At 45.5% G+C, this 24,692-nt stretch overlaps 1 protein-coding gene across 6 annotated transcripts in view; it reads right to left on the bottom strand.

The window, feature by feature from the left end:
• The window catches only part of LOC144138908 (uncharacterized), a 157,960-nt gene that overhangs the window by 66,715 nt on the left and 66,553 nt on the right, over positions 1–24,692 (bottom strand). For all 6 annotated transcript variants that reach the window (XM_077671417.1, XM_077671419.1, XM_077671420.1 and 3 more), the window contains 2 exons: positions 14,902–14,931; positions 13,904–13,939 (listed from right to left, as the gene is read on the bottom strand). In XM_077671417.1, coding sequence (XP_077527543.1) covers positions 13,904–13,939; positions 14,902–14,931 — 66 coding nt within the window. The remainder of the gene's footprint in view (positions 1–13,903; positions 13,940–14,901; positions 14,932–24,692) is intronic.

The following is a 24,692-nucleotide window of genomic DNA, read 5'->3' as shown; positions in this document are numbered from 1 at the left end:
ACGCTCCGGTGGCAGAAACGTCAATGTACAACCTTACATCCCGAGCGAGGCTGAAACGTTCTTTGCCGGAACGCTGCACCAAACACGTTTCTTTCTGACTTCGACAATACGATTGCGTCACATGTAACAGCAACGCTTATTCTTTGGATTATTTTGTGGTTGGCTTGGCTTAGGATTGGCCTAGATAATTTTGACAAAGGCTGTACATGCTCGAAGCATCGGTTGCGGGCTGTTTTTTGCTTACGTCTCGTGAAGTTTGACATAGCTGACGTATCCCTATGGTCGAGGAGGGTGCCTTCGCTTCGACGCGCGCAAAAAGATGAAGTCTTCTTGCGCGTACGCTTTGGCTAAAACTATGACCGCGACGTTTATTAGGCGTGAGTGCTAACGCTAATCAGATAATATACTCGGCGAAACTTCGCGCGAGTACAAGACCTTAATTGGGATAGGCGAGGCCGTTGCAGCCTTTTGGACAGGCTAACAAAAGTTCCCTGGCATATTTGAACGTCTGCGATGGAATGAAAACTCCAAATGGTATAACTTTGAATTCACAACTTTCTCTCGTGGTATAAGCGCTGTATTGTCTTGGTCCCGTTCGTCCACTCTGTTTTGAAGTTATAGTTGTCAGGTTCATAGGACACCGGTATTTTGAAGACCTTAGGTTTCCGAGGGTGTCATTCACTAGTGGCAGAAGGTGAGCGTGGCTTTTTTCTTATAGAAGCGAAAAGGAAACACGCCCACCTGTTCAAGATTTCGGCGCACGTTAAAGATCTCCAGGAAGTACAAAATTATCCGGAGCCCTCCACTGCAGCGCGCCTCATTGTCTCTGTAGTTTCGGTGGGGTAAACGGCATAATCAATCAATGAACACGGGTTTTGTATTTTCTACAGCAGCCAGGAGTCAACACACATACCTAATGTACCAATTTCGGTGATTGGGCGCCAAAGGACCACCGTAGGGATTTTTTTGGTGGCTGCATAATGTCGAAAAAAGCATGTTTTCAACTTGACTCCGACTAGTCTGATGCTGCTGAGAAAACTCGCGGCGAGGTAATCGTCTCGTTTTCCGGCTCTATGTTCAACGTTACTTTCCTGCTTCGACAAGGTCGTCTTTGTTAGCTTGAAACACGAAAAAACAGTCGGTGTAATTGCGTAGCAAAGCACTTTACATGTGCTGCTTAACTTGCATAGGCGCACGTTTATTTATTTATTTATTTATTTATTTCACGGTACCTCAGAGACTCAGAAGTGCATTTCGGGGGGGGGGGGGGGGACAAAACAAAACAAAAATACACATCGTATTACATTTAACTTCATTTTGGGATAGAGAATTAAAACAACGAAGCATCACCACTCTGGTAATGCGGGTTAATATGAACATGCTGTCATCAGGTTGGGTAGAGACGTAAAACAGAAGCATCGGGACTGGCATAAAAAAAATATTGTATGAAAACATCATTTGTACAATTACGAGCCCCTGTTATTACACTTAAATTAGGCAATAATATTGATGATAAAAAAAGAAAAGAAAATAATTGTGACAATATCACAACAATATTAGGATCTGCGGGTAAGTTTTAGGAAAAACGGCTGCTGAGCGCTCATAACATGCATTACAGTTATATAAGCAGGCGGTGGCATTTGCAATATTATTCCGCAATGAAATGGCACGTGGCAAGGCAGATGAGTTGAAGGAACAGGTTATACCAAATACTCCCTTGAAACTGAATTGGTTATGAAGCCGTACTGACATGCGTACAGGTGCTTCCAGAGGTAATGGGGATGGCATAGCTGAATTTATGTATTCGTGCAGAAGAGAGAGATGAGCGATGGCGCGGCGAGTTTCTAACAGCTGAATTAGTATGTTTATTTTAATTTGGGTAATAGAAGCCTGGCAGTGATAATTCCGAGAAATGAAGCGCGCGGCTCTGTTTTGAATTGATTCATTGTTCTTATTAAATAAGCTTGATGTGGTGACCATACAAATGAATCAAACTCTAATTGTCGACAAACAAAAGTTAAATAGGCTAATTTACGGATGTCAGTAGGTGCGTTCCGCACGTTTCGACGTAGATAACGTAAAGATTTCGATGCTTTTGCACAGCCTCTTATTATATGAGACGACCATGACAAGTTAGAAGTTACGTGTACTCATAAATATTTGTGTGACGTTACTCTTGTAAGTCAGTGGTAATAATAGAGTATGTATGGTAAGAATTATTTCCTTGCGAGGGAAAGAAATTATTTTACACTTAGCTAAGTAAGGGTCATCTGCCAGGTGTTACACCAATGATAAATTATGTTTAGATCATTTTGAAGGGCGATATGATCATTAGAGGTACCAATGGTAGGATATAAAATGCAATCATCTGCAAAAAGCTGCATGGAAGACGGCATATAAGTAGGTAAGTCATTAACGTAAATTAGAAAGAGCTAATGGCCAAGAACACTACATTGAGTGACGCCCGATGTTACGTCAGTGAAGGGGTAGCTGCTGCTATTACCTATTGTAGATTGCTGGCGTAAGGATAAAAAGTTACGGATCCCCCATAGTGTAACGGAATCTTGTTGAAGGGATGATAATTTAGAGATGAGGCGGCAGTGAGGGACGCGATCAAAGGCCTTAGAATATTTTGAAAATGCAATCGGTTTGTAGATTGTTACCCATGATTAGGTGCAAGTCAGTCGTGAATCCAAATAGTTGAGTGTCACAAGAGAAGCTTTTTCTAAACCCGTGTTGATTAGTGAAAAATAAATTGTTAGACTCGAGCTGATTGTAAATTCCGGAGGCGATGATGTGCTCGAGAAGCGTGCTACAAATGCAAGTCAGTGAAATGGGGCGATAGGTATCGGGGGAAGTTTTATTGCCACTTTTAACTACCGCAACCAATTTAGCAGTTTTCCAGTCCCTCGTAGCTCTCGGGATGATAAAGATTGCCAAAAGATGGGAAAAAGAATCCGACTTGAAATGGGTATCGTATTTTTTACAACTTATAATTTATACCATTTATGCAGGCGATAGTTTAGGTTTTGAGGTTAGTAATTAGTAATTGAACTTTGGGTGGCTTCCATGAATGACCAGTCAAAATCTTGAACTATGGGGATGTTGGAATGATCGTCCCGCGTTAAAGCACATGCAAAATACGTAATAAATACTGACGTTCACTCATCTATTCTAAGAGGCATTTGATTGTCCCCTACTAAAGAAATGTTATTATCGGATTTATGAGGTGAAGTATGTCACAAAACTTCTTCGGATTAGATTGGATAAGTGAAAGCGTGTCGCAATGAAATTATTTGTGATTAGCAGCGGTGATAGCAGAGGTGTAGTTATTCAGACATTATTTATATTTTATCCAAGAGCTTGGGCTACAAGCGCGCTTTGTGTTCAAATACAAGCTTTTATTTTTGTTCCTCAAACGTTTAGGATGCTTACTAAACCACGGGTTAGTTTTATGATTACTTATTGAGATTAGAGGAACATATTTATCTATCAGCGCTGAAATTTTCTTTCTGAACAGAATCCAATTTTCTTCGGCACATCGCCTAGAGAACCAAGGTTAAAAACTTTTATTAAAAACACATTTGTTTCAGTGTTCATATGCAAATAGTTAGCTTTATTGTAATCTCAACTTTTTTTATTGTGGAATCATGGAAGACTGATGGAACATATTTGGGTAGTTGGGGCATTTTGCGGTCACTAAAGCTAATAATGAATAAAATGTTTCCAACGCTTTCTAGGGAGCTACTTAAAAGAAGGTCTAAAGTATTAAAACCCCTAGTATTCTCAGAAATAACTTTGAAGAAATTTAAGTGTAAAATAAGGCTGATAAATTCAAGTGAAGTACGGCAAGACGATGATAGATTAGGCCAGTCAATAAGGAAGTAATGAAAGTCGTCTAAGAGGTAAATATTTGGAAACTTACACCGCTGTGTAGCGGTGTGTAACGAATTGAAAAATTCCGGTGGGCGGTAGTACACACCTATCCCTATTTGAGCAAATGGGGGGGTCGGGGTTAAGCATGCGGCCCAGACGATTTCGAGTCCACTGTTAGTATTGATACTGCATGAAGGTATAGTTTTTCTAATTACCAATAGCCCTCCGCCCCCTCTTTTGTCGGCGCGGTCGTGTCGACAAACATTGTAAATGTTAGTGTCAAAAATTTCACTGCTCTTCATTTCTTGTTATAACCATGCTTCTGTAGGCGCCAGAACATCTGTGTTAATATCATCTATTAGCGAGAGAATTTGCTCTCGTTTCGGCATCAAAGCGTAGTTCTGTAGCCCGGGTGTTGCAAATGGATACATTTTATGGTTTGGAATAATGGGCACATTGAATCAGCAGGCCAGAACTCCTAGGCAAAAATACAGGAGTAGTTTTTTTGTTTTTATTTTGCAGAGTATATGATTTGTTTTCCCGAGGAAGGAAAAAGCGAGAAACACAGGCTAGATTGGGCGCCGAATCCACGTTTTCTGTTTACGTGTCCGATGAGACATACAAAGCTGTTTGGCCACCGTTTGTTTTCCAACTTTGTCGAATAATTATTTTGGTATAACCTGTATGTTCCATATTAAAAAAATAATTGCGCACAAGTTGTCGAGGACAGGAAAACAAGAGGGCAACAAAAGGGCTGACTCGCAACTGGTTTAGTCTTAAACGCAGCAAAAGGTTAAACACCCAAGCTTTCAATCTACACGCCCTACATGCATCACATTTCTGGGTGCACTAGGACGCACATGCAGAAAGCAAAAATAACAGCTTTTCAGGCTAACGAATGGGCAAAAAAGCAATGATAACCGCATGAAAGGTAGCGCATACGTTAAGCTCCCGAACACGCATGTCCTTAACTAGCGCCGCAATCGCGTTTTCTGCGGATGCAAGTATGCGACTTCTGCGGCAAAGAAAGCAATCGGCGGATGGCTGATGCAATTCGACAAACTTTTAAATGTGACTGGATTCTACAATTTCCTGCGTTGGCTGGTTCTTATGCCACAATAAAATGGCTATATACGTTAATCTCAAAAAGGCTTTTTTATTTCGGCGTAAGAACGAGCGTACAGGATAAATTGTATTGTAAAAGACAGCCATATTTTAGAAGTTAGTTCGGAATGCATCAGCCATTCAATGAGCTGTTGCTTTGCTTGGCCGGGAAGAACCATACTTAGATGCGCAGTAAGCGTGATTACGGTCCTTTTTATGGTATGCGTTGTAATGAAATGGCCCGGATCACACGAAACGGAGGAAACGCTCTTGGTGCGGATCAGGAAATTACATTATATTTACAGACTGGACAGCACAGAGGGCTTAAGCAATGGCAAAGGGGAATTCACGAAGCGTTATGGAGAAACTCAGCTAATAAAAACAGCCCACGCGGCCCGCTCCAGCGCCCGCAACTACAAAGTCCGCGACCGTCCCCGCATAAACGTCCCGTGGGCATGAAACGCTCACAGTCGGTTGTATGGGACGCGGGTGCCGACGTCGCCCTCGTAGCGGTGTTGGCGTCGTTGAGGTTGGCAACCCAGGTTCCGAAGCCAGAAGACTCTCGGCCGGGCCCGCTGCCGGCTTTGCTCCCGTTTCGTGCCCGGTCACGCGCCGTTCGGAACGCCGGCGCCCGGTCGACGGTGGCCCGTGCTGGCAACGATGTCCCGGGCCTTGGCGGCGACGCCCGGAACCGTAACGGAGACTGGCGACGGCCTTGCCTTACTGTGGCACCTAGACCAGACGTCCTGGCGTGAGGTCGCAGAGAGCCTTGCTCCGTTCAGTCCGCCTTGTTCCCTGGCTCCGTCTCGCTCCCTGTCCCCGTGCCTCGTTTACCTCTTCTTCTTCCAACTCAGCAGCAGCCGCTTGGTCTTGCACTTCATCTTTCTCGCGTAAAATACGGCGTCAGTCCTCTACCCGGCTACGTTCCATCACATTACCCCCGGCTTAAGAAAGTTGTTTTGGGGAACAACTATTCTATAGTCCAAAGCAGAGTCCCAAAACGTCCAACACGTACCTACACACAGACAAAAACACGCACAGTCCCCACGAAGAAATTGGGTTTAAGCAAACATGGGGATCGCTAAGGCAGGTCAAAAGTAATTAATGAAATGCGGCTTAAGTAATCAGCTCCTACATTGTCACTGCCTTTGATATAATCGACAGAGAAGGAATATTCTTGCAAGGCTAAGCTCCAGCGCAAAACTCTGTTCTTTACATGCTTTGCTGATTGCAAATATTGCAAGGGCTGGTGATCACATTGTATCTCAAATGGTTTGCCGTACAGGTAAATGTGGAATTTTTGTACAGCCCAAATGAGAGCTAGACACTCCCGTTCAATGGTGGAGTAGCGGGTCTCTCGTGGCAAAGGGTTACGGCTTGCATAGCCGACAGGGTGTAAAACGTTTTCGCTACCACGTTGCAGAAGAACGGCGCCCAGACTGGTGTTTGAGGCGTCTGTCCTTAACACGAACGTTTGATCCAGTCGGGTGCTTGGAGAATCGGAGCCGACGAAAGTTTCTCCTTGAGGGTGGTAAACACAGCTTCCTGAGAGTCGCCCCAAACAACAGTGTTTCGTTGTCCTTTCTTCGTCAGGTCGGTTAGGGGTTTGGTGAGGGTCGCGTAATTCGGAATGAACTTTCGATAATAACCTGTCAAGCCGAGGAAGGACCGAACAACTTTTTTGGTCGTCGGTCGTTTGGACTCTAAAATTTTGTCCAAAGTCTTCAGTAGTGGGCGGACCTTGGAGTCCCCGATCCGATGTCCCAGGAATGCTATGTCGCTTTCTCCGATCTCGCACTTGCTGGGTTTAATAGTAAGGTTGGCTTGCTGGATCCGTTGGAAAACCTGACGTAGGGTGTTGAGATGTTCCGGCCTTGTGTCCGTGGCTAAGATAACGTCGTAGAAGTAATGATGGACGTTAGGCAAACCTCCAAGTACAGCTCGCATTAGGCGTGCAAAGATGGCAGGGGCTGTCTTGATACCAAAAGGCATGTAGCGGAAATGGTAAAGTCCTGAAAGGCTCGAAAACGCAGTCTTCTCCCGGCTTTCCGGATCCATCGGGACTTGCCAGTAGCCCTTTGTGAAGTCAAACTTTGAGAAGTATTTCTTTTTGCCCGCAAGGGTGAGTACTACGTCAATACGTGGAATCCGTTCACAGTCCGGAAGTAGAAGCGGGTTTAGCTCCTGAAAATCTATACAAAGCCTGATGGTGCCGTCAGGTTTCTTAACCACCACAATCGGGGCGTGGTATGGGGACTTCGATTTCTCTATAATACCCAAGCTTAACATATCTTGCACCTCTTTCTCAATTGTCTCAAGGAGAGGTAGAGGAATCGGGTATTGCGGTAAATGTACCGGCTTGTCGGAAGGTAATGTTAATGAACAGTTAACTAGATCAGTCTTCCCGGGCAAATCCGAAAATATTTCCCCGAACTGTTGGAATAAGGTGCGGACCTCTCTAAGTTGTTCATCGTCAAGACTGGCAGACAACTTGATGTCTGCGGCCGACTGAGTTCGAACGAGAGGTAGCATGGGTAGAACCTCCATCGATTCGTTATCCATTGGATCATCTGACGGAGAAACGGCGTCGTCTACCGCTGCGACCGCAGATGCTTGGAATGGAGTCGGTGGGCCTCGTTCGTCGTAACGTTTTAACATGTTAATGTGGAAAACTTTGCACTTTTCCCCAAGGTTGATGCCGTAATCAACCTTGTTTTTCTTCTCCCCAACCTCGAACCGGACTTTCCAGTCCACTAAAAGTTTGGTAGAGTCGATAGGAAGCAAAATGAGGACTTATCATCCATAGACAGCTTTCTAGGGCGAATCCTCCGGCCGTAGTACCTCTTCTGCTTCGAGTGGCTTTTCTCAAGCTCCGCATGCGCCAGTTCACACATTGCCTCGAGTCGCTCTCGAAGGTCGACGAGATAGCTGTATGTAGACCTAACCTCACTCTCGATGCTGTCATTCGTCCACAGCTCCTTGGGCACGGTCAAGGGTCCTCGGATGTGACGGCCGTAAATCAGGTCGAATGGCGAAAAGCCTAGACTTGCTTGAGGAACTTCCCTTTAGGCGAAGAGAAGTGGTGCAAGGTATCGGTCCCAGGACTTCGGCTTCTCCTGACACATCTTCTTTAACATGCATTTGAGGGTGCCATTAAACTTCTCTACGAGTCCGTTCGCCATAGCGTGGTACGGGATAGTTCGGAAAAGTCGAACCGATAGCAGTCGTCCTACGTCCTTCATAAGCTGTGAGGTAAAGCTCGCCCCTTGGTCGGTCACCATTTCTTTAGGAATTCCGATTCGGGAGAAGATTTCCAGAAGACCTTCGGCGACATGCACCTAGTCAATTGAAGGTAGGGCAACCGCGTCTGGATAACGCGTCGCAAAATCGACGAGGGTTAGAACGTATCGGTTGCCTCGGTCAGATTTTGGTGAGAACGGGCCAAGTAAATCCACAGTGACACGCTCGAACGGTGTCCGTATAACATGGGTATGTCCTAGCGGCGCGACACCAACCTTCCCTTTCGGTGTCGTTCTCTGGCAGATGTCGCATGATCTGACGAAGCGTTTAACGTCTCCGAGCAGGTCAGGCCAGTAGAATTCACCTGGGATGCGATCAGCTGTCCGTCGTGCGCCCTGATGACCCGCCATGATCCCCACATGAGCGACTTGTAGAATCGATTCTCTAAGCTTTTTGGGAGTCACTACTTGTTTGAAAGTTCTCCCCGCTGCTAGATGATAATAGCGGTATAGAAGGCCGTCAACCTCAGTGAAGGAGTAGCTGTGACCTTTACCAGATGAGAATGTTTTCCCAATCTTGCGGAAACAGCGCTTTAAAGTAGGGTCACTTTTTTGCTCTTGAATTAACTCCTCCTTGGGTATATCCGTGCATTAAATCACGGGTGCTTTCAGAGGCCTGCTCTTCGACGAAGTCGCCCTAACAACGGCGGAGAGTAAGACATCCCTATTCGGAGGTGTAGGCTCCTAGACTCCACGCCGGTTCCTACCACTTGAGGTGGTCCCAAACGGTGTTTCCAATCAGGATATGGGTTGCCCGCTGCTGTGACACCTGGTAGATTTCTCAGCAGAAGGTCGTAGATCGGCCGGTCCATGCAGCATACAATGATTTCGTCCACGAAGTAGGGAGTGTCGGCCTGTATCTTTGCTTTGGCTAGTTCTTTACTAGAGCCGTACAAAAGCACGACGCACGTTGTTTTTCCAGTTAAACAGCCGTCTTCAACCAAGTCGCGCCGGACAATAGCAGTATTGCTCCCGGTATCCCGAAGCACCATAGCAGGCTTCCCTTGAACGCGGCCTTCGACGACAGGCATACCGTTCATGCGGAACGCGTCCTTTCCAGTGACTTGACCACGGTTGTGGGCGGAAGGATACGCATTTCTTGCGGGAAAACTCTGCTGGCTGCACACGCGCAGGATCCCAATCATTCTGTGTTAGGGCGCATGCAGATACCTGCTCCAGCCCGTCTGACTTGCGCTTGCAATCTTGCGACTTGTGGCCGACACGTCCGCAGGCACTGCATTTCGGTGGCTCCCTTGCCGTGCTGCGGCAGTCCGTAGCGCGGTGGCCCGACCGGTTGCTTCTTCTGCGCGTCTTGCGCATTCTTCGGCGGTTTCTCCCCGTCATCTGGGCCTTTCCCAAGATTTGGCAGGTTTTGCGCCTCCAGAAACCGGTCGGTGTAATATGCCAAGTTATCCAGAGTTTTGCACTGGCGCTCCTTTAAAAAGACTACGAGCTTCGGATGGCAACAGCCGAGGACCTGCTCCGCAATGACGTGATCGCGGAGACCCTCAAATGTTTTTGGTATCCCGGTCATTTCAATCCAATGATCGAAATAACCGGATCTCCTAGCTGCTAGCTGCCTCCCTCTTTTGCCATCCTCAGCTCGTGCTTTGCCAAACTTGTACTGATAGCCTTGGGCAGTAAACGTAAACCGTTGCAGCAGAGCGTTCTTGACTTTCGCATAGTCCAACGACTCTGTTGCAGTCATCCGGCCGATAACTGAAAGTGCCTCCCTAGACAAGCACATGCTAATGGCAACAGCCCATTTGTCTTGGGGCCAACCCTGACCCGTTGCTACGCGCTCGAACCTTTGCAGATAGGCGTGCAAATCGTCTCGCCTCTCATCGAACAAGGGTAGCAACTTCTGTGGGCTGATCACAAGCGTGTTGGGGCCAGCGCTACTCTCTCCAGTAACTGCTGGAGTGTTTTGCGCCCCTTCCTGGATGCGCAGCTTAAGTTGGAGGAGTGCCAACTCTCTTTCGTCGGCTTCCTTTTTCCTTTCTGGTGCTTCTCTAAGGGCTTCTCTCTCGGCTGCCCTATGAGCCGTCGCCTCCGCACGCTTGTTTTCAATCCACTCCCGAAGTTCGGGTCCCGTCAAGCCTAACTGTGACCCTATTGCCATTAACTTTTCCAAATCCATTCTCGAACTGTCAGATCACTCGTCCGCACACAGCGTTCAACCAATTTTTTGGCAGATGTTAATGATACGTATCCTGGCAGGCTCGCCACTTTTTGTAATCAAATGGGCCGGATCATACGAAACGGAGGGAATGGTCTTGCTGCGGATGAGGAAATTACATTAAATTTACAGACTGGACAGCACAGAGGGTTTAAGCAATGGCAAAAGGGAATTCACGGAGCGTTATGGAGAAACTTAGCTAATAAAAACAGCCCACGCGGCCCGCTCCAGCACCCGTAACTACGAAGTCCGCAACCGTCCCCGCGTAAACGTCCCGAGGTCAGGAAACGCTCACAGTCGGTTGTATGGGACGCGGGTGCCGACTTCGCCCTCGTAGCGGTGTTCGCGTCGTTGAGGTTGGCACCCCAGGTTCCGAAGCCAGAAGACTCTCAGCCGGGTCCGCTGACGGCCTTGCTCCTGCCTCGCGCCCGGTCACGCGCCGTTCGGAACGCCGGCGCCCGGTCGACGGTGGCCTGTGCTGGCGACGATGTCCCGGGCCTTGGCGGCGACGCCCGGAACCGTAGCGGAGATTGGCGACGGCATTGCCTCACTGTGGCACGTAGACCAGACGAATTGCCGTGAGGTCGCACAGAGCCGTGACCCGTTCAGTCCGCTTTGTTCCCTGGCTCCGTCTCGCACCCTGTCCCGTGTCTCGTTTACCTCTTCTTCTTCGAAATTAGCAGAAGCCGCTTGGTCTTGCACTTCTTCTTTCTCGCGTAGAATACGGCATCAGTCCCCTACCCGGCTATGTTTCATCACATGCGTCTTCGGACGCTTAACCCATGAGCTTATACAGGGCGGTTAGTATTGCTTTTTTCGCCAATTGTGAGCCTCAAAAAGTGTTATTATTGTTTTTTGCTCGCGCAGCTGAGTGCGCTCAGAACTGGGCTGCTCGAAGGCCATGTCGATGTGGTGCTTTGGAATTTGAAAGGACTCTGCCACACTGCCCATAAACACTTTACGCTCTCCTTGGCGTCTGGAAATGCGGCGAAAGTTATAGTAATCACCATCAGTGACTGTCATGGCGTAATTCTTTTGCCGCAGCAGATATGCCTTCACATTGACCTGAGCCTTTTTGGCTTCATTTTGAAAGAGCTATCGAATACTCTCAGTGCCGCAACCAAAGCAAGCGCGCAATACAGCTACACCGCTGTAACGACGTAATTCTTGCGGTAGAAAAATGCTAAGACCGGAAAAGACAGAACCATTTTTGAAAACGTTTCCAAGGTATCTGTTGGGCGAAGAGCAGTTGTGCTTGGCTGAGATAATTTGCTACACCAAGTCTGAGCACTGGACCTGCGGGTATGCTACGTTCTGAAGGATTTAGGATTTTGAAAATGGCTGAAAAAAGTGTTATATTGTCTTGTTAAGCTTTTGATGTGTTTACCAATATACCAGTTGCGAGTCTCCGCTTGTGCTCTCCTAATGTGTTCTTGTCCCTGTTAATTTGTGCGCTATAGCTTGTGTTTAAGATGGGCCATTACCAACTCCCCTAACTTTCAACCCTTCTATAGGCTGTATCCTATTTATTAGGGTGATCACCCGCTCTGCTTCCACAACTGGTGTGAACAGGATGCATTTTTCTGAGGCTCTGACTCCAGCTATACACCCTGCTAAGTTGTCTCAAATCACTGGAAGAACTTGCTGACCTTTTACGTCAAAGCTGTGCAAACTCAGGCACTGACGAGGCGCGCAGCCTAATATGATTTGAACTAATTGGCGCCTGGGATATCTATGGTAAGAAAGCTTCGCTACGTACAGAGATCGTTATGCCATAGGACAGTATATTAGATAATTTTTGTGGTATAAGTGTGCCGTGTCACTGTTACAAAAGTAGGTTCATGCAAATAGGACATCAGAGTAGGGCGAAATCTATGCTTTCCCAATTCACATTTGATGAGTTACTTATTATAATATCTAGGAGACTTTCCTGCGCTTCCTTGTGCTGTTATTAAAAAGCCTGTATGTTACGGATGTAGTTGGCCGCCAGCGCCGATCTGATAATTCCGGGTGAGGTAGACCTTTTTATCCGACGTGTCGTTCCTCGACCGGGCACACCCTGTCGAGAGCAATCGACTAGCAGAAAAACCACCCGCACTGCAACGCGCTGGTGATGTCGATGGAATCAGGCAGCGGATTGGTGTAGGGCTCGCAAATGACGAAAAACTTTTGGTATCAACATTTACTTGAAGATGCAACGAAGATAAAACGTTTACTTGAAGATGCAAGCAATATACTTCCTCTAGAATTGTACGCCTCGTTTAGTTCAGCATCGTTGGCATATTTTCTTGGTAAACCATTCTTACCCGGCAAATACACTGCCAGTACTCTCACCATGGAAGCATTTTCTCTTCCGGGACACCAAGCGAGTGAATCCGACGGCTGTAATAAACACCAGCAAGCCTGGCGGTTTCGCTTTGCGCGAAATTTTGCCAAGATTTGCGCTGTATCGCCGAACGCCGAGGAGACAGCACCAGTATTTATTTCTTCGAATGGCAGCTCCGAACATGACGAGCACCGATGGCTCACCCTGGCAGGCTATGGAGGTTGCAGTCACGCATGCGAGTAAATACACCAAACGCTCGCACTGGCTTTGCAATCCCATGTAAAATGTTTTACTAGATTTGGCACCATTTGTTTGGAAAGCTATGCTGAACGAACAGACTTGGACTTTGGCTGCTTCCGCTGCTCTAAACAAGTAGTTATATGACCGGTGATTATTGATTAAAAATATAAAACATCGAGTCTCTTACCCTATCATTGCGCATAGAAGACTTGCGCCCTAATTTGGTGCTGGAGCAGCGGAAAGGCCGTTCGGTTCCAAAAAACGTTTAGTTGGTCATCTTGTTCTGGAACTTCACTGTGGCCCCATTTTTCCGGAAGTAGTGAAAGCCGCTAAGAGATGATCCACCCGTCAACGCTCTCCCACATGCCCCCTTCGCGACCATGAGACTTCGCAGCAGTGTTGCTCATTCCGCTCACGTTCTGAAGGAAAAACTAGCAGCTTTGATTAAACGTCGTTGATATGATCTTTCAGCATCACCACATTAAACTGGGTCGCTCATAAAATTGCCACACGGTCATCTGAGGTGGCTCAGCAGGTGGCGGACGAAATGGCTTCATTGATTGGAGGCGCGCAGTGCTAGTGAATTAGGGAAAATAATCTGTGCCATTCAAACGCGAACGAGAGGCAAGGCTTACGGCAGCTGCTCGACTGTGAAGAGCTTCCAGGTAGCCGCCTTCCCAGCTACTATATTAGTGTGCGGAGGTAAACACTGCAAGCAAGGTTGACTCCGGCTCAAAAGCAATAACTGAAGGCCGCAACATTAAGGAAGACCTAAAGTATACTATCAACATAAATGTGTGTACTCCTATCGGTGCACACAATAGGACCTCCAAAATTTGAACTTGCGGAAAGTGCACGAGGTGCATTTTATTAGCTTACCTTCAGAATCACTGCTTCCTACTCCGGTCGGCATTTCTGCAATTACAATTAAAAACCTTGGCATGGAATAAAGATGTATGCCGTAATGCGAAATAACCTTGAAAAGGACATCTAGTAAATTAACGCGCAATGCTTTCAGCAGTCGTTGCACTCGTACACATAAGGGCTATCTATATTATGCTGCTGAAAGATAAGAGTGCGTTTTCTTTTTATTGACAAACAATACAAGTGGGTTCGAGAGCCCCAAGATAAATACCATCCGAATACGGTGCCCAAATGTAACAATCAGCTGAGGTTTTACAACAAACCAAAAACGCACAAAATGCCCTAAATATGAAAAAAGCGTTCTGGTGCCGGAGCAAAGTTAGGGTTTATAGCTGAACTAAGGCAAAGAACTCAATTTGAACGTGTAATGATTCCCGGCATAATCCTAAACGGTAGAGATTGTGTCTACAGAGACGGACTGCATAGAGATGAGCCATGAAATATAAACGGCATAGGGCTGCAAAGCAAGACAGCTTGAGTATGGGACAACGATGAAGGGGCTTGTGTTGAATGGATAAACATAATCGCATTATCGCAAAGACGCTTTTAATACAGTTGATTAAAAAAGGTGTATTTGAAAGGCTGCACTATCTGGTAAACTATTAAATGATTCCCAAATTTCTGGGTATAGCCACGATTTACTTCTTTTGTACAGTGCTTCCTTGGGCGGCAGAGTGAGATTAGAGCTCCTTCTGCACTGAACGCCATAATTTTATTCATACCAGACTAATGGACTTACTGTTAATGTCAGATATTTAAAAGCTTTGTCGGTTGCAGTTACCACATGCTCAGAAGCTGTTAATGAAGACAAAAAATTTTTAAAAGCGTATTGTAAATATTTCAGTGCCGTTGCAGGCACCCATATCAGTGTACCTAAATCCAGCATTTTTACTATTGCGTTCGCGAAATAATCATTGACTCTGACTTACACCAACAAACGTACAGTGACGTACCTGCGGTTGTAGCAGAAGTGGTTTCGGTATCTGCGAAAAGAATTTGTGATTAGAATATACGTGCTCCTCTTTTTGATAACCGGTTAGAAAACAGAAGGTGGTAAGCTCTCGTATCGTGAGAAATATATTTGGTAAAGGTATTTTTGCTGGATGTAGATAGCTTAGAGAACAATAATAAACGTGCAACGTGCAACTTTATGCTTATTATAATTTGTATGTTTTCATTTATTTATTTACTGAGTGATATATAAAACTGTGGTGAAAGAGTCCATTTTGAATTTATTAGCCTCTAATTGTTGAGCAAAATGAGACAACTAAACTAGGGTTGATGACGAACGCACCAAAAATGATATGAAAACCACGATGACAAATGTCATTCGGTGAATAAATGACGTCAATTTTTTGCATTTGTTGGATCTGAAATATATTTGAAGCCAGTCAATGCAACAGTTCACATATTAGCCATGAAATAATTGTAATTGGAATTTCTAATAGTATATTTTCGAGGAAACTCTTTTACACTTTGTTTTCAACCTAATAATTTCTCAGGGGCTTAAGGGAACGCAATGCATTTTCTTCAGTATACAAGGTGGTTGTAAATAAGGCTGAGCATTTCCGGAGGGGAATAAGGTTGCACACGTGGGGCAAGGTTCTACTTTTCTTCGACCTCCTTTTGTACTAAATGAGGGAGTATGCCCGCTGATTTTTACGTAAAAATATAACATACCGAGCCTTTACCCCATCAAGGCGCATAGAATACTTGGGCAGCAATAACTAGTTGTTGCTGTGGCTTAGTGCAAAAGCCGCGAAAGGACAGTTCACTTCCAAAAAAAAAACTTTTTCGTTGGTCATCTTTTCTGGAACTTCACTGTGGCCCTATTTTTCCGCCAGTGGTGATTGCGGCTAAGAGATGTCAGACCACACAACCTTTCGCCCGCATGCCCCCATCGGGACCATGGGCACCAACAGCAATTTCGCTTGCTCTGCTCTAATAAATTATACTATCATCCTTAAACGGGCCTTGGAAGGCATTTTGTGTGCACAAAATAAACTAGCGCAATCGTTCGGTTGTGTGGTCAACGTCGCCTGTGCCAAGTATATCATTTTTACGTGCAGCTGAAAGCTCATACTTTCGTTGGAAAGTTTGTTGCCGCGTTTTATGCATTTCCTGGATGTTTTTGGGTTCCGGCATCTTCTTCTGTGTACGTCATTGGTTATACAATGCTCGCAACAAGGCAAAAATATTTTTCTTTCATTTCCGGCGAAGAAAAGTGTCGTCTGCTCAGCGTGGATGGGTCACGGCGGCGCCGTTCGTAAATAAGCGCTTCCTGCAGCACGCAAACGCTGCCTGGTTCGTCCATATTTATCTTTTTTAGTGGCGAAGCTCCTAAAGCCATGGGTCTGTCCATCCCTTGTGTCTCGTGGTACGTGACCGCCCCATGCTTTCGGAGATGTCGCAAAGTGGGCCGCGTTGCACGCGAAAGAACCGGCTGCAACCGGCAGCGCAAACTCGGCACCGGGAGCGCGAGCTTGTTTGTGTTCGCCAACGGAGGCGCGAGCGCACGTGCACTGCGAGGGGGAGATCACGCAAGAGATCACGCCACGAACGCAAGCAGTAGTTCTCGGAGATCGAACGAGACGAAAGGACCTTTGCTCGTTTCCTCTCGTCTTGTTCGGGCACAAGTTCGCCCTAAATAAAAGTTCTTTCTTTACCGTTGTGTCCCATCGTGTGTGACAAATTGTGGTGGAGGTGCGGAAGTCGCGCTTAAACCGCGCGTCGGCAGCTTCGGGCTGAGCTCGCTTGATGCGTTTTGCAGCCGCCTCAATGTACGCACACAGTCTTACGTCTTTCTTAATGATGTAATGGGCGAACTTTCACGGTAGAGTTACGGTTACCGATGATCTCCCCCTGTCGAGCTTCGCCCCACTTATCATCATTCATTCCGTGGATATGGCGTGATTTTTTTACTTCACTATCACGCTTGCCCTTAACGTGCATTGGCTAGGCCGACACGACGATGACATGACGACGGCGACGCCCACTTAGTTGTCAACCGCCCTCCCACACGACGCCGGCGTCGGCACGAACAAGTCGGCCGATGGAAAGTCCGCGTCGTGTGAGTGGCTCGCTGACCGAAGACGCCGACAAGGATAGATTGACCGAACGGTCGTCGGCAATCGATCTAGAAGCGAAAACTGCACCCCGACAACAATATTGCCGTAATGAATGCTGTTCGGTTCTGTTAGTTCCTAGAGTGTGATGAACATAGTAAGGTAAATGAAATTCATGCCGCTCAACACATACGATCCGTATTTCGGCTTAGGACGCTCCGTTCTTTCGCTCTGCCGACAATTCGTTTCCTGGAGTTGCAACACGCATATTAATGTGGGACCAGCAACGCTTGTAGAATATACAAGCTCAGCTAACAGCAGAATACTAGTTACAGAAGCTCTATTAGGTAATAAAAAATCAACATCGACCAAAGGTTGTAGCGCAAAGCATAAAAGAAAAGCACGGTGAGGACCATTCCAGCAAGGCGCGATCACAGTCACAGCTCGAATAGAACGGTTGCCGGCGGTCAACTATGGTGGAGGCCTTATGTCACCTTACTGCGCAACTGTTATTCAAGAAATGTTCAGTTAGCGAGCCGGGTATCTTGCAATCATGAACAGAGCATTGATGTGACAAGCCGATAGGTCTAAATGTAGTATACAAGTTGTTTTAGCACCTTCGCCGGTTATTTTTTGGCGCAGTTGACTAATGCCTCGCACCCGCTCAATGAGAGCCTCTGGTTTAAATCCCGGCAGGTTGCTGCTCTCTATTTTTTTCCATGCTGTCTTATTGATATGGATTGGGAATCGTATTCGTGAATCCCAAACAAAACATTTTGGTAGAACTGTGGAACTACCATATCAAACGCCAATGCATTGTTTAAGTAATAGGTACGTTTCTTTGAGTTTTAAACCCGTAGTTTTTATATATAAAAAGGCAATCGTGCCTTCAGAGGACGAAACACCGATGTGTGTATTTTGTAAAATTGGTATGTATTTTTTTTGCGTGGATATATTTTTCTCCCATACACTTAAACAAGACACAAAGTACTAGGTATGTGTGTGTGAGTGTGGGGGGTATATAGAGCCAGGGTCAGAAACCAAACCCTAAAAGTAACTCAACTGACCGCCCTCAGCACGTAAACAAATTAACGAACACCCTTTACAAAGAGAAAAAGGGCTTAAAGAAATCTTTCGGTAATCGATTCCAATGAAAGATGGCCAAGATCAACGGGGATTTACGAAGAAGATTAGTACTGGCAAACAAGGGGAGGACTTTGAAAGGGTGATCTAGACGTGGAAACCTGGAAATCAAGAGAAAAAGCCACGGTGGAATGATTGTTTTGTGCATTTATTAGCACAGTTGAACAAAGAGGCGGGCATGCACGGCCCCTCAACTCACACTACTCTTCCAAAATCGCTCGTTATAACTTTGATTGTCGAGCAGTTCATAAAGACAGAGCTGCGTAGGAGTCTCCCGGAAAGCAAGGTGGGAGAAGGGGGAAATGGAATGCACGACGCACTCTAAAAATAGGGAGTGAACAGTACCTGCAACCCTTCCGCTGCATTTTCTTACGGGTATAGATGTTTATAATCGATCACAATAACAGAATGGAATACTGCAACTGCCTTTGTACGTGTGTGCATGGCATCAGCACGGCAGAATAAAGTTTGATATTGGCGCGAACGCGCGGGCAATTAAGCAATGTATAAAGCGACGTCGGTTCGTAAAGCATGTGCGTGCTCACTCTAACAAATCTTGAGGCCAGTCTGGAGTCATTCGCTTACATATTTTAGACTCCCGTATGACCTGCCCCATTCCATCAGTCAGCTTTCCTAGCCGTGAGTGGAGGTCAGGATTCATGAGCAAAACCATAAAAAATTGCCCAAACGGAACGCAGAAAGTCAGACGGGCGCATCCCAGAGCGAGGTATGTGCCGCAGAATATCGCAGCAGCAGGCGACGCCTCGAACGAATGTTCTTGCAGACGTCACCGAGAAGCGATGCATCATGGGCAGCCACGCGCAGGCAGTGCCCATGATGAGGTTGAATTGCGGCGGAGGCAAAAACGCGATGTTTTGATTGGCAATAGCTCCACTAATACTCAATGCTTTAACGATTGGTTTACTTGAAAATGCGAATACCCATGTATCGGCCAATACTGCTTCAGGGCCCCTTTAATTTTTCTCATCGTACCAGTGTACGCAATAAGACCTCAAATATTTGATTTGAACTGACAGTGTACGAGATGCATTTCAATAGCTTACTTTCCGAAGCAACGCTTGCTAGTCCTGTAGGTAGTTCTCCAACTATACGTAAAAATGTTTGCATGAAACGAATGCTCATGCTATAAATACAAATTAATGTTGGAAGGGATGTCTAGTGAATAATCGCAAACGCTTTCAGCATTCGTTGTACATGTACACATAGGGTGCTAAGTTACAGCCGCTGAAACTTAAACGTGCATGTTAACTTTATTGACCAAAAATTACAGCGGGTTCGAAAGCTTCAAGATAAATATCCGCTTAATACGATCCCCGACTTTAGCAATAGGATGACGATTTTACAATAAAAAAAATACCCACAAATACCCTAAGAGAAAGAACTGGAATTGAGCCCAGCACTCAAATGATGTCCGGCGCAATTATAAACGGTGGATTTAAGTTATTACAGAGACGGACTGCATCTAGAGCAGGACCATGAAGTGTACAGTCGCCTACCGTTTCTTCGGTCCCCGGAAATTTAGAAACGCTTGTTTATTCGGAAAACGTCGTGGCACACCGCTTATCGAACTGAGGTTCGATAAGCGGTGTGCCACAACCGATCGTTCATACGCCACAAAGCACGCCGTTCAATTTTCCGGAATCCAGCTTGGGTGCTCCCACGTTGCTCTCACGGGAGCTGTGTGGCCACTTCTCGGAAGATCTGAACATCAGGAGGGAGTTGTCGGACTGCCCGAACTGTAAACATCGAATAGGGCCGTGCGTGCTTGCGAAATTTTGGTAGTTGTCACGGTGAGTATTTTTCTGTGCTTTGTGTACTGTCTGTCCGTTGCTTGGCGTGCTAAGAGTGTTCTCTTTAAATGGCGCTGACACCACCCGGGCCACCAGACCAACCTTCTCCGAGAGGACGGCGGCATTAGGAGCTATCTAGAGTTACAAAGAAACGACGCAACTGCAAGACAAAGTATTACATGCTGAAGGTAGCGGAAAACGTGTAAGCGGTAAAGCAGAGGAATATCCGAAATAGCAGCCCCCAAAAGCTGGAAGGTACACTAGCATCTGTTTACGCGCCACTTTAGCTAAACATTTGCAAGTTTCTCGAGATACACAGTGGGCAAAAGGCAAACGCGCTCGCCATGCGCATAGGTACTACGGAGTGCAAGTTCAGCGGTGGCTCGCCGAGCAACTTCAAGGAAAGGTGCGACTTGGCCTTTAAACGCGTATTGCGAAAGTAGGGCAGTCAACATAACTCTTGTAGCAAATTACCGCGCCGACAAGCTGCGTTCTGTGTTGTGGCACTGCACCTCAGGCACCACATGCAACTGTGATGAGCGTGGATTCATATACAAGATGTTGCCTCAGAAGACGAATGCTTTCTCTGGCGAACCCTGCTACGGCAGGAAGTGAGTAAGGAGTGATTCCTGCACTCTAAACTTTTTTTCCACCCATATACTCCCTAGAGGTTCTTTTTCGCCTGTCCTCTAGTGATCCTCCTTGTAGGAGTTTTTTTACTACATGGAACAGGGAGGTTTTGTTTACCTCCTCAAAACAGGGTGTTTTTAGGTGATAGAAAGGAGGTAGTTAGGGAGTGTTAAGAAATGTTAGGGAGAATTTAAGGAGATCAAAATGGAGTATTCTTTACTTCCTCAAGGCGTTTTTAAGTGATGTTTATGGACTTTTTAGGCGGTTAAATAGGAGCCTATTATGGCTCCCTTGGGAAGTACTTATGTTATTTTAGGGGCGTTTTTAGAAGGTTCAAGGAAAGCATATATTTCTTTTGAATGGAGTTTTGCAAAGTTGGGGCGGTTTTGTAGGCCTTCCGAAAGGAGTTTTTTCAAGGCCACAAGGGAGAGTTTCTAGTTCCCTGCGGGAGTACTGATTTCACACGGTTTTTCTCGGTTTCAGGTTTATTTCAAACGAACTTTCGCATACAAGTTTACATGGTACATGGTGTACACAAGGAGGCTCCGAAATAAAAACTTAGGGCGACCTCCTATAAGAAAGCAAAAATGGTAAATTGCTAAAAACACGCCAGTTAGGAATGGAAGACAGCAATAGAATGCTAGTTGAACAAACCGTATAATTAATATTACTACAAGAACTGAAAATACGCGAAAAACAAAGATAGGAGCAAACACAACCACATGGTAAGTGAAATCATTATATAATAATAGCGGATCGAGAACGCGTCAGTACTTATCAGAACTTATCAGAACGCATCAGCACTCAGTACACAAAGTGAAAAAAATGGTTGCAGTGGTTTACAACAACAAAATATTTTCAGTTGGTGGTGAAATGAGCGATCTGTGTGCTAGTTGAACAAACTGTAGAAACAATATTACTACAAGAACTGGAAATACGCGAAAAACATATGGGCACAAACACAACGGCATGGTTTAAGTGACATCATTATATAATACTAGAGGATTGAGAACGCGTGAGTTCTTATCAGAACGCATCAGTACTCAGTACACAAAGTGAAAAAAATGGTTGCAGTGGTTTAAAACAACAAAATTTTTTTTCAATTGGTGGTGAAATGAGCGAGAGCTGTGTAACGATTTGATATTGAAAGGTAACGAGCATTTTGTAGATGGTAAATGCACAAGAGATAAATGATGTAGGAGACAGACAGCAATGAGATGGCTATGGATAAATGAGTAATATAAAAGAATGAGAAATATGCTGCGGAAAATACCAGTGCGTTTTGATAAAGACACAAATGCGCCAAGAAAAGTGACCCAGTCTGAGGGGTTAATTGCAAGGATATAGAACAGAATGGGTGGTATCGCGACAGCTTCTTCAGAGTGAGAAGAAAAAGCCATGTAATTCGTGTTTTTCCGATAATTTTGAGTTGATTCATTTGGCACCAGTTGCCAACATTATTTAATAATTGTTTCAAGTTATATTAGTTGGTTAATATTATTGCTTCACTAAAAGATAGCTGTATTATCAGCATACAGAAGGGCCCATCAAATATCCCCTGTTCAGTAAAAAAAAGCAAACGTCAGAAACATAATACGAAATTCTTTAAACTACTATCCAATGAATACAGGATTGAAAACAAATAAAATATTGGTGAGGGATATTGATGCGATAAAAGTTAATTAGTTCTAAATCCTTCACACGTGGTTTGGTGCTGGCGAGGTCCAAAAAGGCATGTTCCACAAACGTTAGAGCTCTGTGTGCCTTCTTGGGATATTGAATGTTGAAAACCCAGAACGATGCAAACAGATTACACAGTCCTCCCAGTAAAGATGATGCAGTCAAGACACTCTGGCCATCGATGCGGAGGCTAATTTCCCCGTTCGAGGAATGCAGGCAGGGAGTCAAAGGAACATCTACCTGAAAAAGCAAAAAAAAAAATGCCCTACATGTAAAATTCAAAACAGACACAATGGTTAAATGAACTTAATAATTCGGTACAGTAATAAAATTGTTATGCCAGGTTCCCTGCGAAGATTCAGTACTTAAATTAGGAATGCAAAGGCTTCATAAAACCGAGTGCCAGTACATTAACCATCGTGGCTTTTGCAGCAATAAAAAAGATATTACTTCCGCAGAATATACTCGAGCACAACTTTAAATGACAGTGAATTTAAAATGCAAGTCTCTCCAGGTTGATAGATTAGCTCACGGAGAACACTATTATACCCCTCTTACACCTGGAATTTTTTTTAAAATAAGGTTGAAACTAGCAAAAACACGTTTTCACCGGAAGGGCTTAAGTGGCCTGACGCGCACAACTTCTTTCTTGGCTGCCGCTGGATGGTGCTAATCGTCCATACTTGGGGTGGCAGTACCGCTTTTCAAGGGAGCATGCGAGCTACGCATGAGAAAATCGTTCGACGCCAAAACTTGCGGGGCCTCAAAAGGCCAATGTTTTTCTTCAGTGAAGCGTAAATACTAATCACAGGTCCAATGGAGAAACATTTTGCTTAGTGGTCTCGAACGGCAAATGACAGGGGAGTTTGGGGAAGCATGAGCGATTTGACCGGAACTGACCAAACTGCTTGGTACGTGGTAATGTTGTATTCAGTTGCTTGTATACTACTATTAATCACCGCTGCTTCACTTACTTCCGGTTTATCCTGATGCAAACAGCGACTGCAGTCGTGTTTGCGTCACGTTTTATGAGCAGTTGAACAGCGATTTCTGAGCACTTAAGGCATCTTGGCACTAAATCAATGCTGAAGTGGCTATGCGGAGGTCCGACTTCCGTTTGAAATCAACTTGCTGGTTGTCTTCAATGACCCTTTAACAACAAGTTACCCTTATGCCTCATCACTGCAACCGATTGTTCCTCCGTGTGGTGCAAAGTGTGTTACTGTGATTATTTTCAACGTGAAACGAACCGTTTCTGTGATTTGTAGGACTGATTCTGCTATTAATTACTGCAGTGACAACAAGCTATGAAAGAAAATCCCGCCATCTCCACGAAGTGAATTATGATGAGAGGGGCGAATCTAAAATGCTTATCAGCAGACAATGTGACGCATTAAGTGCAAGCTGCTTTCATAGTGTGTGCATTGACATTAGGATATGGCCCCCTGGCAGAATTATGCGCTGCGCGAGATTTTGCCGTACCTAAAAGGACAGGCAACTCATTTTTACGGAGTATAGGATCTGTAAAATGGTTGCGAGTTGGGCGAGTTGGTAATTATGCATTGCGAAAAATAAACTGCGCGCAAATTAACGAGGACAAGAACACATGAAGACGGCACAAGCGCACACTCGCAACTAGTTTATTATTGCACAATTCAAAGCTTTATATGCCCAAGCGCCCAATTGCCGCGCCCCCAATGCGTCACAGTTCTCGGCGCACTCAGCCGAAAATACTAAAAAACCGTAACAACGAAACCACAAAACGAACTTTGAGGCGCACGAAAGGCGAAAAATCAGCAATGATAACCGCATCATACATGGATTAAGACCCCCCTCCCACACCCAACACGCATTCCCAGAAGAAGCACCGAAATAGCGCTCAATGTGCGTCTAAATATGCGACTTCTCGATTAAGCAGGGCGATAGAGGGATGACTGATACATTCGCAACCAGCTTTTCTGATGTGGCTGGCTTCTACAATTTCTCGCGTTTGCTGGTTCTTATGTCGCAAAAGGATGGCTGTGCGCTCAAACACAGGGACACAATCAGGTCTACATGCGCGGTAATGAGAAGATAAGTGGCTCAGGTCACGTTGAAAAATGAAAAAAAATATACGGTACTTTTAGACGTCGTACGCTCGAGTTTGTGACAACGTACCCGTGTGCGGTTCTGTCCTGAAGTTCGGAGAAATGCAGGCGGGTTGTGTTATATTTCTCGTCTTGCATTACGCTTTCTTTTATATATTAGCGCCCTCTTTCCCGATCTCTCTACCTTCCTTCCCGCTTCCGTCTGACTGCGCTGATTTTCGCCAGCACGAAGTAACCGTCACGTTGCTTTGAAACGACGCCGCGCGCGACAAACGATTTTATCTCGAATGCCCTGTTACAAACCGGCCTACAAAAGAATGCGAACGCA

This window comes from Haemaphysalis longicornis, unplaced genomic scaffold (assembly GCF_048455015.1).
Source record: "Haemaphysalis longicornis isolate Haplotype H1 unplaced genomic scaffold, Haemaphysalis longicornis Haplotype H1 scaffold_5, whole genome shotgun sequence".
Lineage (NCBI taxonomy): Eukaryota > Metazoa > Arthropoda > Arachnida > Ixodida > Ixodidae > Haemaphysalis > Haemaphysalis longicornis.
The sequence above is the reverse complement of the archived record's forward strand: the minus strand, read 5'-3'. Positions and strand labels throughout refer to the sequence as shown.